The 14,130-nt window shown below is 37.8% G+C and overlaps 1 protein-coding gene across 14 annotated transcripts in view; it reads right to left on the bottom strand.

Moving 5' to 3' along the window:
* The window catches only part of KMT2C (lysine methyltransferase 2C), a 198,498-nt gene that overhangs the window by 42,117 nt on the left and 142,251 nt on the right, over positions 1–14,130 (bottom strand). For all 14 annotated transcript variants that reach the window (XM_040593317.1, XM_040593307.1, XM_040593312.1 and 11 more), the window contains 4 exons: positions 11,687–11,815; positions 9,689–9,808; positions 6,969–7,099; positions 5,174–5,360 (listed from right to left, as the gene is read on the bottom strand). In XM_040593317.1, coding sequence (XP_040449251.1) covers positions 5,174–5,360; positions 6,969–7,099; positions 9,689–9,808; positions 11,687–11,815 — 567 coding nt within the window. The remainder of the gene's footprint in view (positions 1–5,173; positions 5,361–6,968; positions 7,100–9,688; positions 9,809–11,686; positions 11,816–14,130) is intronic.

The following is a 14,130-nucleotide window of genomic DNA, read 5'->3' as shown; positions in this document are numbered from 1 at the left end:
CCTAGTGAGAATTTGCAACTTCTAAGACACAAAGGCCTATGAATGTAAAAGTCAACGAATAGGTTTTATAAAGGACACAGCTCACAACAAATCAACACAGACTATCAAAAAAAAAAAAAAAAAGGTAAGGAAGTGATCAGTTACTTCTCTTCCCACCACTGCCTTTCTTACAACCAGTTACTACACCCTAATAGGGATATGAAATGTAAGAGTAAGAGGCAGTAATAAGTAAATGCAAAACCAAGATGCTATTTTTAAGATCAGAGGAAACCCTGAAGTGAGAACAGTCAGAGGTGGAAATGTCATGTTTGGTTGTTGTCTAAGAAAAACTGGCCTGGTCCTAGCAATAAATTATTTATTGTTAAATAACAAATTCTGGATATGATTATCTTCTTGACATCCAATTAATTAGAGAGAAATGGCTCCAAATGGCCCATCTGGTTTTATTAACTAGGTTTTTAGGACTATTTCAGATGTACAACACTTGAAGATAATTGTTTGACAAACAGAAGTTGAGAAAAATATTTTTCAGAAAACCTGCAGACTATCGTGACTACACAAGCAATCACTGTCAGACCAATGAAACGTGACGAGATGGTAAATATGCATACAATTAAACAGAGAAAAAGGATTAATACAAATCATAAAACATACAATGTAGAAAACAAGCACAGGCAGGTTGAAGAGGGACCAGAAAGTCAAAAAACAAACAAATTCCACACATATACAGGTATCTTTCCCACTGTTATAATTCAACTGCCCCAGGAAAGTATTTCTAGCTTAAGAGTGCCAAGGATTTACTTAGATCATGAGGTTACTTTCCAAGCTGTAAAATTTTACAATGAATTAAGAAGCTCCTGCTGCTGCTGCTTCTCAGAGACAACCCTTTTTCATTCTACCATTACTGAAAGTCAAAATCAAAATGATTTTTTTTTTCACTTTACTATTTTAATTCTTTATTTTTATCCTTTGTAATGCCAACAAGGTGGTACCATCCCAATTAAGTAATGTTTTATGCTTGCCACTCAACTAGGTGGATCAATGTGCCAGTGCAGACCAGCCAGTTTACATGTATATAAAGATTTTGGCTCTTAACTGGTATCAATAGAAGTATTAAAAAGTGCCTCAAACCTGCTTTTTGGGTATAGTTATTTTGCGTACCTGATAAAAAGTACTATGAAATGTGAAGCTTTTCAACAGAACTCAGTTATTGGGGTTTTGTTTTTTGCTTTTGGGGTGGGTTTGGGTCTTTTTTTTTTTTTTTTTTTTTTTTTTTGAGATACTTGTTTTCCTTCTGGCAATTTGGGTCTAATTATGCAAGCAACTAGCTAATACCAGGCACTGCAAGGTGATATTAATGACTTCAGCTGGCTGGAAGGCAAAGGATTGACTTTAGCTGTTCTTTAGCTTTCCTGAATTGCTACTTGAAGGCAGGTAAATATCAGGGAGGAAAAGGTTTTTATGAAGGAAGCATAGAGACTGTATTAGCAGCCTCTAATTCTTCTGTAGTATTTTATGTCATGGTGTTTTCCTCCACAGCCCTTAGAAATGTGTTTGGGAACAGTCCCTAAAAATTAAACTTCTAATCTGAATATAAATACATTGTATAAGTAGCTAGAAAGAGCTCAGGTGGAAAGATATAACTGAAGAGTTTACCACCCGTAGCTACACACTGGCTGTGAATAAATTCAGGCTTCAAATTAGAGGGCTCCTATCAAGGCAATCAGGTTCTGTAATGGCCTTTCGATGAGATTAGTAGGTAGGAGAAAAGCTACCTGCTTTCAAAATGGAGCTTGTTAAGTCTATCAAAAGGCTGAGTGCTGGTGAAAGCAGAGGACTAGACTCTGATCCATAAGTCTCATGTAAGACATCTCATCTAAAGCATATTTTTACATTTTTCTTCTATTTTTTCCCCTCGTTTTAATTCCTTGTGTGCTAAATATTATCTTGGAAACAACTAAATCACTTTAGTCAGCTGCTTCAGATCAGAATCAATAGCCGGTTGACATCTGCTGCCAAACAAATAGCTCAATACTGCTCATTAATTTGACTCTTTCAGAATGGAGATAAAACAAAGACAAAGCAAAAAGGAAAATAGTTTGCTTGTAATGCTGCATCTCTAAGACAGCACAGTTCTACTGATATCTTGTAATCCTGATCCCTCCAATGTATTTATTTTTATTTATTTATGAAGTTCTAAAAGAATAAAAACACCTCTCCCAAGCCTGCAGCCACTTTAAGATGTTTAATCACGCAATAACATATCTAGTTATAAAACGTCCCAGCAGCATTTGAATCAGTTGCACAGAGCCCCAGATCACTCCTCTCCTTTTGTCTAGGAAGAATTTCTTTAGCATTCTCTGGAGGCCCTGCATGACCAGATGATTTTTTCAACACCCTTAGAAAAAAAAAATACACTGAATTTAAGCTATTCCAAATTAAAAGAGAAAAAACGACATTGTCAGAGCCTTCACAGAACACATCTCACCAAGTGGACTCTTTCATCAGAAACACCCAGGTCAAGAAACTCAAGAGAGATGTGGACAGTCCTCAGACTACATGGCATGCAACAGATTCCAACCACCACCTTCAACTTCACCCACCAACAGCCAGGGAGACCCTGGAGATCTGGTGCTCTGTGCTCCCAGTCAGGAAGTCTTTGCACTCTGCTCTAGCACTGTCTTGGAAATGAATTTAAGGCTTGGCCCCATGCAGAATACACCGTGCAGTGTGCCCCGTGTTATAAAACCACAGGAAAGGTGAGTCTCGTAACTGAAAACAAAAACTGCAGCCTCTTTGCCAGACAGAAATCAGGACTGGGAGCCTAAAGCTCACTTCAGTCAGTGTTACTAGAAACTAATAGTATACAAAGGACTCCAAACCCCCTTTTCTGGCCAGCTCTGCTGATCCTCATCATTGCTGCAGTCTTGTCTACCAAAACCTTCAGCTACCCTTAGCCGAGCCCTAAGAATAAATAGTCACAGACCACGTCACTGGAATGCACCATCCATTCACGAGCAGACTGAACGCATCACTGTTCAACTCCCTAGCAGTTTTATGCACATGTTGAAAAGCAAAGCAGATAGAAGGACTTCTTTAGGTGCTTCAGAGCTCTTTGAAAAATGAACCAGTATTATCTAACCCTTAATCCTGGGATTGAATGAGTGGAGTTTCCAAGAGAAGAACATTTTCCTTGTTGAAAAGACCTAACCAGTTAAGCAAGGACTCTCACAGGAGTCAGCAATCCCTGTGAGAAATGGCACTGTAGGAAAACAGCATACTGTAACCAGGCAGTCCTACCACCTCCCAGCGCAGTGAATAAAGCAGTTCACATTATTCCTGCTCCAAAGCCAGGTCTGTACCGAAACGATGAAAATATCACAGGTGCTCTGGGACACTGTTCTCACCTCCAGCCCCTCTGCAATATCAGCCAGAAGGTATTGCCTTAAATATAAATAAACTAGCCAGCTGCTAGCTCAGCAGTTAGCCAGTTTACCAGGGTTTCCAACACACAGAATTAATCTCTTTCACACATGTGTGGATGCTCTTGTGGAAATAACTGTCTCCCACAAAGCCACAGTGAAAGAGTTAAGAAAAACTGCACTGGAACTGATCAATACTGGCAGATGACTTCACCCACTGGCGCTCCAACTACAACAAACAGCTCCATTTGGACACAGTTTTGGCTGGAAATCTGAACAGTTGAGAGACAATTGTTGAGAACATTCCTATGGCCAGAAAGCAGTATCTCATATATAAAATGGGAAAGACAGCAGGTTATCCACTAAAACTGTAGCTAGTGATTTATTTACTAATAGTCACCTCATCATGATTTATTTCTGAATAAAAAGAAGATGAAATTACAGTTTTACAAATTTGCTTATTCATAAAGAACAGGTTTTTTAAAAATTCCTTTAAACTTTGGAATAAGACAACATTAAATTAACATCAAGTTCATGAATTTCTAAAACCTTGAACTACCATAATACACGAACATTAGTGACTTTAATCTTACAGTCAGGTAGGTCAACAAACACGTCTGAATCCCTGTTTCTCTGACTTCAAAAGAATACTGCAGTGGAAAAAGTCTACGCAAGCATGTCTTCTTGTAGTGTTGGAAACAATGAAATACAGACCTTGAAACACTCCATTTGCAGTGGTTTCCCCTTCAGGGGAAGTTAACGTTTGCCTTTTCTATTACCCACAATTTCAACTGTATAGCAATCAATATTTAATTATAATGTAGCCTTCTGCCTTTTATTTAGCTGATTTTCACCCAGCAACAATCAGAAATAAGTGACCTTTCTGCAGATGACTCTCTGGACATGGGAAACTGTATCAATGTGTGTAAACACTTTTACATGGAAAAACTTCTGAGGACAAGCTGAAAGACAAGTCACAAATCATCTAACATATACAAGAAATAGTAACAGTTTTTTAAAAAATACAGAATGGTAAGACACCTCCAGTTAACTGCATATACTACAAGACACAGAGAAAAAAAGAATTTGGTCGGGACAGTGAGGTTTTCAATTTAATTGCTTCTTTGTGTGAAGCTGCCCTTTCAGCAACACTTCACAAGCCTCTGGCTATTTGCAAAACTTTCAGCTGTAAATTCAGTAAGGTTTCGCAACAGCAAAAGCAAAAGATTGCCTAGAGGCTACAAACTGTACCTGGAAAGGGCACTCATGTTCAGAAAGGACATGGTGAGCCAAAAGTTCTGAGGAGACTGGCAACCTAAAATAATCTAAAACATTAAAGAAAATAGAAGTTGGATGATATTCATCCAACTGATACTCACTAGACTACTAAAAGTTACCTTTTAATTAGAGTAATTTTGTCTTCTTCTATAATGAATGTGTATGCTTATTCTTACACAGAATTAATTTCATGGATTTTATAGACATGGACGTTACAGTCAACAAGTTTCAGATTTGCATTAAATGCCAACTGTTGTACCATCCACTGCTCCTTCTGAAACAGCTGGAGCCTCTGAATATCACCGTTTACCAATGTAACTTAACTGCTCAAGGGCAGTTAATATACAGAATGTAGAAATCAGACAAATCAGAATCAGAAAAACATTGTGAGAAAAGTGGAAAAGATTGGAAAAGCCCCAGTTGCAACAACAAAATCGAACTATTGAATTATCACTAACATTATGTTTGTATACCTTGAGGTCCTAGTTTTGCCTGAGCTGGAGTGGAAGTTGAGCTAAGAAGGGGGTCAGATGAAGGATCCAGGAAATTGGTGGTCAGATTTGTTTTACATGAGAGTGGAAGTGATTCTTCAGGTAAATTATCTAGGCTCATCTTGTTTTGTCTACTGGTATCTAGTAGGTCTTTCCCAAAGAAAGCTTCCTGCAAACAAGACAACATGATTCAATGTAGGAAAAACACTGTATCTATTGAAAAATTTGGTATCAACAAAGTTAAAATTAAAAGCCATTGATTACTAGAAATATAAAACCAGAGTCTCAAGTCTCTCATGCCTTCCAATATGGCAGTATCTCTTCCAGGTTACAAGGAGTGGATACAGCTTACCTGAGGTAGCTATATGATTAATATTTTATGATTAAATTGACACCCTAAATTAGATAGAAAAACAATAGTCATCTTAGATATATGTGGCACAGACAGTGCCAATACAGTGTTGCTATATATCACAAGTTTTTCAACATTTAAATTATTTCTCCTCGCACAAAAAGGATAGCTGAAGGAGGAGAATACTACTGGGAACTTGATCAAGACCACACAAGAAGTTTATGAAAAACACGCAAGCACACTGTGGTCCAAATTCTAGAACTACCATCCACTGCATTTCAGTTACCACAAAATCACCCCAACGTCAAACTACAGTAACAAAACACCTTAAGATGTTTAACTTACATTAGTATCTCTTCAAATATTCTATAAAAGCTACCACTCACCTAAGCCTGGGTACTCAGTGATTTGACAACAACCTATCACATTCTCAAGCCAATTTTTATTCATTATATAAGAACTCTATCTGTTTTCAGGTAGTCTTTAAAATTTTGATTTAGGATACAGCTATACAGCTGCTAAAAATAAAGCGAAAGATACAGATTTTTCAGTACCAGTTATTCCAACGTAAGCAGAAGAAGAATCTAAGAAATATTCTGTATTTTACAGGACTAAAATGTGCATTAAGGAAAAAATATTTATCCTCATTAATCCATAGTAAATGTTTCTTAAGTATTTTCTTTCCAACTCCTTCCCCATATACAAAATACAAATTACTTGTAGACAGAGGTTGCTCTGCCCCTCTTGTAAATTCTTTGCTTTCAATCCCAATATAGTCTACATCTTGAAGTTTGGTGAACATCTACAAGACAGTAAAGTTTTCATGAAAAAAGTAGCTAAGAAGAACAGCAAACCAAAAAATGTTCTCAGTGAGAGACGTATATAAACCAGTCAGTTTTTAAACTGGTTGAAGATGAGCAATTTGCTCAATCACCGTTAATACTGTGGTTAATATCCATGACTACTACCTCTTACGTGCTAGGGATGTCAGAGAATTAACGGAGTGGAGGAGCAGAGATTATTGTGGTAGGGGGATGCAAACCCCACAAAACTGTAGGAAAACAAGTTTCCCCTACCAAATAACATTCTATAATCTTCTGAAAAGAAAGATTAGTATCTTAAGAAAATAACATGCAAAGACATCCTACAGAGTTGAATGCTGAAAATGTCATGTGTCAGTTCAGAGAGAAAAGGTGGCTTCTTTCCTCCCGTCTCCTCTCTCAGAACAAATGGCGGGGTGGGGAGAGAGAGGTAACACCAGAGGACTGGAGATTTAACATATTATACAGCTTTCTGTTCAAACTTATGAACATTCTTGACAGAAAAACCATTTCATTGGAATGAATTTGGAATCAGAAAAGAAACATTAAAGCTTTAAATGAACTATGCATCAACACACGTAAAGATGTACACCAGTAGTTTTACCTGCAAATAGGCAGGAAAGGTTTCTTCGAGTTTATTTTTCTTTTTTCTGTAACGCTTTTTTATTTTCTCAGTACTTTCAGAAGCTGGGGCAGACTCCTCAACTGGAGTGTCTGGCAGCTGTTCTGTCCAACCTAAAAAGTAACATTCAGGCACAAATAAATAAAGTACTCTGTGTCTTGCTCTAAACGTACAGTGGCAGCATGCCAAACATATCTTGCTACCTATCTGGGTGCATGGGTTTATTGAACATCACTCTAGATGTATTCTAAAGGTGGCTTTTATCTAGCCAGGTGTGAACTGGCACCTGATAAGCTGGGCTCTGGCAGTAAGAAATACTGTATGTGATACCAGTCACATCACTATCTTCTTGTACCTGAGTGGCTAAAGACAGACCTTTACCTTTCATATCTGCAAGCCACGTAAGAATTTGGTAATCTCAGAGAAATTATAGGTGCCATTCAATCAGATATTTGAAAGCTAATTCCACTGAAGTATTATCTCCAAAATCATCAGTGCTGAGTTACACATTCATCACCTTTCATTTTATAAACTAATTATTCTCAAATTAAAAGTAAAAAACTTTTTTCCTTAAATCTGAAAAAGACTGTTGTACAAATAATGGGCAGGCAAGAAAAAGATATCTACAAAGATGCCCTTCAAGAAAAATTACACCTTTATTCAGCTATCATATTCCAAAGTGGCACTGTTTTTTCTAACGAACACAAAAGGACACAGTGCTCATCAATCATTCAGTATTTTATTTCAACAGACCAGGCAAAACACTGCAGGTAAAAGCAGAACTTTTAAAGTCCTGACACTTCTATCTTGCCAAAGCCATAGCTAATCAGATGGAGTTAAGGACCCTGGGAAGTCATTTAAGAAACTCTGTTATTTTGGTGGTAAAATCAGCTATGCTTTGTACTGCAGTAATCTCTTGTACCATATTCAGAGGACAGCAAGTAGAATGCGGCTAACCAACGCTGTGACCTCTGCATTGTTGCAGAGTGAGCTTTTGCAGAGAAAGGGGGTGGAACACGACAAGAGGAGCAAAAAACTTGGTAAGGCTGGTGAGTACTGGCAGCTGAGAAGCAGGCTCTCAGCAAGCTATGATGATTTAAAACACAAAGATTTTCTGAGTTATTTTTTTCTTAACAAGCAATTGTGCCTGAGCACACAAAAAGAAGCTCAAACTTTTAGCTGAAGAATACTTGTTTAAGAATATTGTTTTTTAACAATATGCATTGTACTGTTACCCAGAATGGGGAATTAACTTTTAGCTTTTTTTTTTTTTTTTTTTTACTTAAAGGAGCAGATCCCTATAGAAATGAAAAACTTCAAAGCAAAATTTTCAGCATTATCTGAAACAATTTTGTATACTACACAGAAATAATATAAAGCAGGAAAACAGAGCTATAGCACTAATATTACCAGGAAAGCAAACGTATCTATTGTATCTAGTTAGGGAATCTAACTAGAATACTGGCTTGCGCTGATTAAAGAAACATTTGTTGGCTTCATAAAGTAGGTCTGCAAATGCAAGCAAGGACAGCATTTAACTATTAGTTTTTAATATTGGCTGGATGCTGCAGTAAAGATTCAGCCTCCATCATGTTGTACAAATACATAGCAAGAGACCAATCTGGCTCTAGAAAGGTTAAAAACACAATAACTAAACAGACAGGAGAGAATAATAGGAGAAATCAAGGCCAGAGTCTTCTGAGATGGTATCTGCAAACCTTTAGAAGCAGCTGCCTCCTCCTACTGACCTTATACAGATCAGGCTCTGAACTAAATACACTCCACACCTCACCTTAATGATACCTCCATATTTTCTAGATTAGATAGTGTGAGCAAATCCAGATGGATGAAATATTTTAATCACACATAGAAAGCAAGAGAACAAGGCCCATCAATAAAATCTGACTTCATGTAAGGTGCCCAATCTACTGAGTAATACAGAGTCAAAAGGCATTAAAATGGCTTTGCTAAAAGCAGAGACCAAACAGAGCAGGATTCTTCAGGCCTGGAAAAGGCAAAAACTGATGGTGGAATACCACACGTCTAGAAAATCTTTCTGTATTATAAGTTAATAAGGAGTGACTTTTTTAAAATAACCTTTCATAATATAAAATGTGAGGGTAGCTTATCCTTAAACTGGTAGACATCCAGTTTAAAATAAGGAGTTATTTCTTCATACAGCAATAGTGTATCATTGAACTCACTAAAAGTATGATTTTCCAGAGCATAAACAGATCTATAAAAATATCAGACACACTTGTGGATCATGGAACACTGGTGAATATTAAAACTGATGGTCCAGAGACACCTCTGGATCAGGACAACATCTGGAGGAAAGTGTATGAGAAAGAGGATTACTCTAAACCTACCTTTTTTTTTTTACACTTTTTTTCTGTCTTCTACTAGTCAAAACTAGGCTAAACAGAGCTCTGACACAATACAGCAGTCCTTATAATGCTCGCTATTTTGTTCCCACAGTAGCCTGCTATTCATTTTTTCAATTTCTTTGTAAATCATGGGCTCTGCTGAAAGTATAAGTATGAGGAATGAGTATTTTCAGTTCAATTAATAAAGCCATCGTGATAAACAAAAAACTTATTCCTCAGTAGCACAACTCTGGAAAGAATCGTATGTTGATGAGTTGCGTTATTTTTATTGCATTAAGCACGAACAAAAATTTTAAAAAAAGTTTCTGCACTTACCTTCATCTCTGCCAGGCAACTGCTCAGAAACAGATCCAGAAGAATCTTTCCTGGAGAGAGATCTTTTAGTCTTCCCCTGCCCTGTACGACTTCTCTGACGTACCATAAATCCACCAATACCTAACAAGAAAACAAAAATTCAGTATATTGATAAAAACTACGTTTCATAGTAACAAAGACAGCCAAGGTTGTTCTGCAGGTAAAAGGGACTACTGCATCTGTAGAGGTCTAAGAATGAATCTGAGATACTTGAGTTTTCATTCAGAGTTTTAATGTCTTGGTGGGTATATATATAATTATCACAAAAGATCAAAATTTCAGGATTGTAAATCATCCACAAGTTCAAATGACCAAACCTGGCCACTTTCAACAAGGCAACTTTTACAAGGGAAGGGTTTTCCCTTCCCTTGTAAGCTGATGAATTGTTAGTCAATCTACCAAACAAAATCTATTAAAGAGCCTTAAAGGACCACAAAAAACCTCTACAAACTGCTCGAGAGCCCATCACTCCAAATGATGGTGCTAGAGAAGGACGGATCGCAAAATAAAAGGATAATTCATCAACATCATAGTGCCTGAATCTCCAGGATCCCTTAACAAAGAGTGACTGCAGTGCTTCTAATCCTTTGCAGTTGGTGTGTATGTACATGCATCAGATTCAGGTTTGTTTCATTTTTCAGGGAAATTGTTGGCTGCAGAAAACTAACAGAAGCTATTCAACTCATGATCCAAACCCACACCAAGCAAACAAAACTCTCTTCTCTTCTCTTGAGGACCCGACAGTAGAAAGAAATGGTTTGTTGAGGTAGAGTGCAGAGAAAAAGGAAATCTCTGTTAAGTGATGTAGGTTTGTAACACTATCTCCCCAGGGTGGGCCCATGACGGAAGGCAATATACACACGGGTATGGCCTGCTGAGACAGGGCTCTTACACGGCTGTGTGGGAAATGATGTGGGGAGAGTAAAAGGTGGTACAGATCTTTTTAGCTACTGAGAGGAGCAAGAGAAACTAGACCGTGTTGTAACTCCTGCTTCCTTTCCTTCCTTCACTGTACTCCTTGCCTTCACATCCTCAATCATTTCATTGCCTCTGTTCTCCTCCCCTTCCATCTTCATAACCAGAGGGTATGGCCCATTACAGCAAGCAGGATGGTGGGACTGGTGAAAATACACGACTGCAAAGACTGCAACCAACTTACCCACAGTAGTGGGAGGCTGCATAATGAAATACAAAACCACCATGTTAACACAGACTCTGAGACATACCAAGGTATGTGGTACAGGGGCTCTTCAAAAAGCCATGTGGTGTCTCAGCACAGTTTATTATCTTGGGTTCAGTTTCAGCCCTAATGCATCAGAGCTACTTCCTACAGAGTCACTTAGGTATCTCTAGCTTTTTCTGCCTGGAGACAGCTCAAGTGTTTCTACACCCAGGACACATGGTTAATCCACAGTCAAGATAATTAAGAGCTGACTGCCCTAATAAATTAAAATAAATTAATCCATCCAATAACTGAATTCATTAAAATTCACTGCCAGAAGTCATCTACAAATATTTACTCCTATGAAGTATTTCAGAAAATAAGACACCTGCAGAAAGTTCTCTGAACTTCAAATATTGCCAAATGCACATACATACACACACACACACACACACACACACAAAAGAACCGCCCTTCATCAATCATATTAATACAGTACATTTTCCCATCAAGCTAAGAATCAATACAAGGTATAGATCTGAACTACTATCCAATAATTGACAGCATACTAAGAACAAGCACACTGCTAAGCAGCAACCTTTGGAAATATATTTTGATAAGAGGACTAAAAACTATTTTAAACAGAACAGGGGGAAAAAATCTAAAATCAACAATTAGCAGTAGAATACTTTAGAATTCCATACTGTTTTCTATTTATTTTTTGTTTAATTATACAGAAAAAAAAAAGTGTTAAAACAAACAAGGGACACACAATCGTAAAAATTATTGTATCCTACCAGGTCTATATGGTTTTCGCTTCCTTTTTTTAATCCCATCAGCTCCTTCTGCCACTTTGGTATCATCATCTACAGCTTCCCGTTCTGGGCTGGAATCTGATTTTCCATCACAATCCATAAGATCACCTTCTGCAGAAAAGAGGCAACGGTAACTTTAACTGGAGAAGGGAAAGAAGTTATTTTTCCAAAATGTCCACATCTGACCGATTTCTGAGAAACTGATTAAAACTGACAGATTTCCCAAAAGGGTGGGTGATAGCTACTCATACTCTCCAAACACTTCTGCGAAACCCACCTTACCTATACACAGACCCAGTATATACATACATTTCCTCTGAGATGATGTGTACACAAGACCAGAGAGTAAATGCTATAGTTACTATATGTGAATCTGAGAATTTTTTTGGTGAACTTTTCAGATGCCTGTGCTATTGCATTTTCTAAGTGTCTGACCAATTTCTAGCCATACATCAAGGAATATGGTTACAACTGACCATGCAAGATTCACTTCATTTTGTTTACTGTCCTGTTTTCTTTGGTAGGCCTTTTTTTTATTTAGCAGACAGGCTGAAAAACTACAGCCTGTACTTGGAAGGTAATGTTTAATGACTCTTTGTTTAGAGAGTTCTTGACTTGAAGCCGTATGAAAGCAGACTTATTTGTGAAAAGGAATTTAACTATATACTAGAAAATTCAGCCCAAAGGAATTACTCAGCCTTGAAGACAAAGACTGTAATTTTGAGTTAAGAGTTTATATTCTGTGGGAAAGCAGGGTAGAAACAGATGTAAGGTATGACGGCATTAAAAAGCCTTTGGTGTTGAAGAGCGAGGGAGTTAATTCTGTTTCTGATACCCCCAAATATCAACACAGTAATGGCTTCATATCTTCATTCTATTGTCAAGCTTTTGAAAAATTAAATGTGCTCTAACCCCTGAAAAGATATTGTAATTCTAATTCTCTGCTTTGGATTTAGGTGTATAATTCTATATGGTCTAAAACCACATACAGTTGTGAGAGGGAGAAATACTGAAATACTGTTATGACAGACAGAGCTGGACTCTCTCATACCACTTCTGCTGTGGCAGAACTACAACCCTTGCTCTTCCACAGGCTGGGTCACAAACCAGACTTTCCCATCAATGAAGACAGAAGTTCAACCGACAAAGCTAGTGGCTTGGCAAAAGCAGTCCCCACTGACCACCACGGCCAGTTCCCTCCTCCTCTCCAGAGCATGGGTCAACCCTCTGCAACGTGTTCACTTCTGGCGGAAGAGAAACCTGCTAGAGTGCTAACGTGTCCTGCTACACAAAGCGGTATGCCAAATGCTAAACCCCACAGTGGTCCTTCCCATTTACTTACAAAGCATAGCTCTACAAATAGTAGCAGAAGAGCCACGTTAAGTCTACCAAAGCTGAAGCTCCCAAAGCAAGCTGAACTTTCATCAAGTGGACTTTAAAATGTGGAACACCAGATGAAATGCGGAACCTGATGAAAGCCTATAGATGAGATGGTAACAAAATTACCATGAGCTCAGTTTTCTCAGATACAGCCTCTTTCTTTCACCCAGAACTTTAGAGTCGAAGTAAAGGTCTTTCTCCCCTTTCCTGGAACTACTACACTATGTTGCTCCAGTCAAAGCTGTGGCACAGCTTTATTCACTCTGATGCTCATACGAAAATTTCAGACATTCAGGGAACAGGCACTGATCCGCTCTACAGAGCACATTCCAAGAAATCCAGCCAATCTACCATGTACATGTTGTGCTGTTACTGTCACATCTATGAACATGCTCTAGCTCTCAAAAAGGCAACGAAAGGTGATCAGAACTGAAATTAAGTTCTGTGGAAGCTCTGGCTCTCCCTTTCATACTCTACATTTACGTATCTTGTTATCTAGTTGGAAAGGGCTATTTATAGAAGCCAACAAGCAGATAAAGAAGTTAGACAAAGTTATACAGAAAACAGGCACATGTTTGTAAAAGTAATGATTAAACCACTAAAAAAGACCAAGTGAAATGGCTAATTCTCTACCCTGATGCCTTCAAACCAAAATCAAAAGCTTTTTAGCTTTCAACAACCCAGCTGACGGACATACATGAAAGTATGAGATGAAATTTAAGAGTCAGTATAATGCTAGGACAATATACCAAACCCTGTGAATACTGAAGGAAATGAAAGAAAAACAAGTAGTTAACTGTTTTAAAGGTTATAAACAAATAAAGGAAAGCTGTTATAAAAAAAACCAAACCACTTCTAGTCAACAGCAGACAGTAAGAATGTGCTAATCAAACAACAGGAACAATATTGATATTAACAAGTTAACAGTGAAGCTGCACTGATGGTTAAACAAACCAGTTACCTCAAGTATACTCTCCATACCTAAAAAAAGCTTCTTATGACATTTAATCTGATTAACAACGAGGCAGTGTTGCACAAACAGAAAC

The sequence above is a fragment of the Falco naumanni genome, chromosome 4 (genome assembly GCF_017639655.2).
Source record: "Falco naumanni isolate bFalNau1 chromosome 4, bFalNau1.pat, whole genome shotgun sequence".
Classification (NCBI taxonomy): Eukaryota; Metazoa; Chordata; class Aves; order Falconiformes; family Falconidae; genus Falco; species Falco naumanni.
This window is presented reverse-complemented; position numbering and strand designations above follow the sequence as displayed.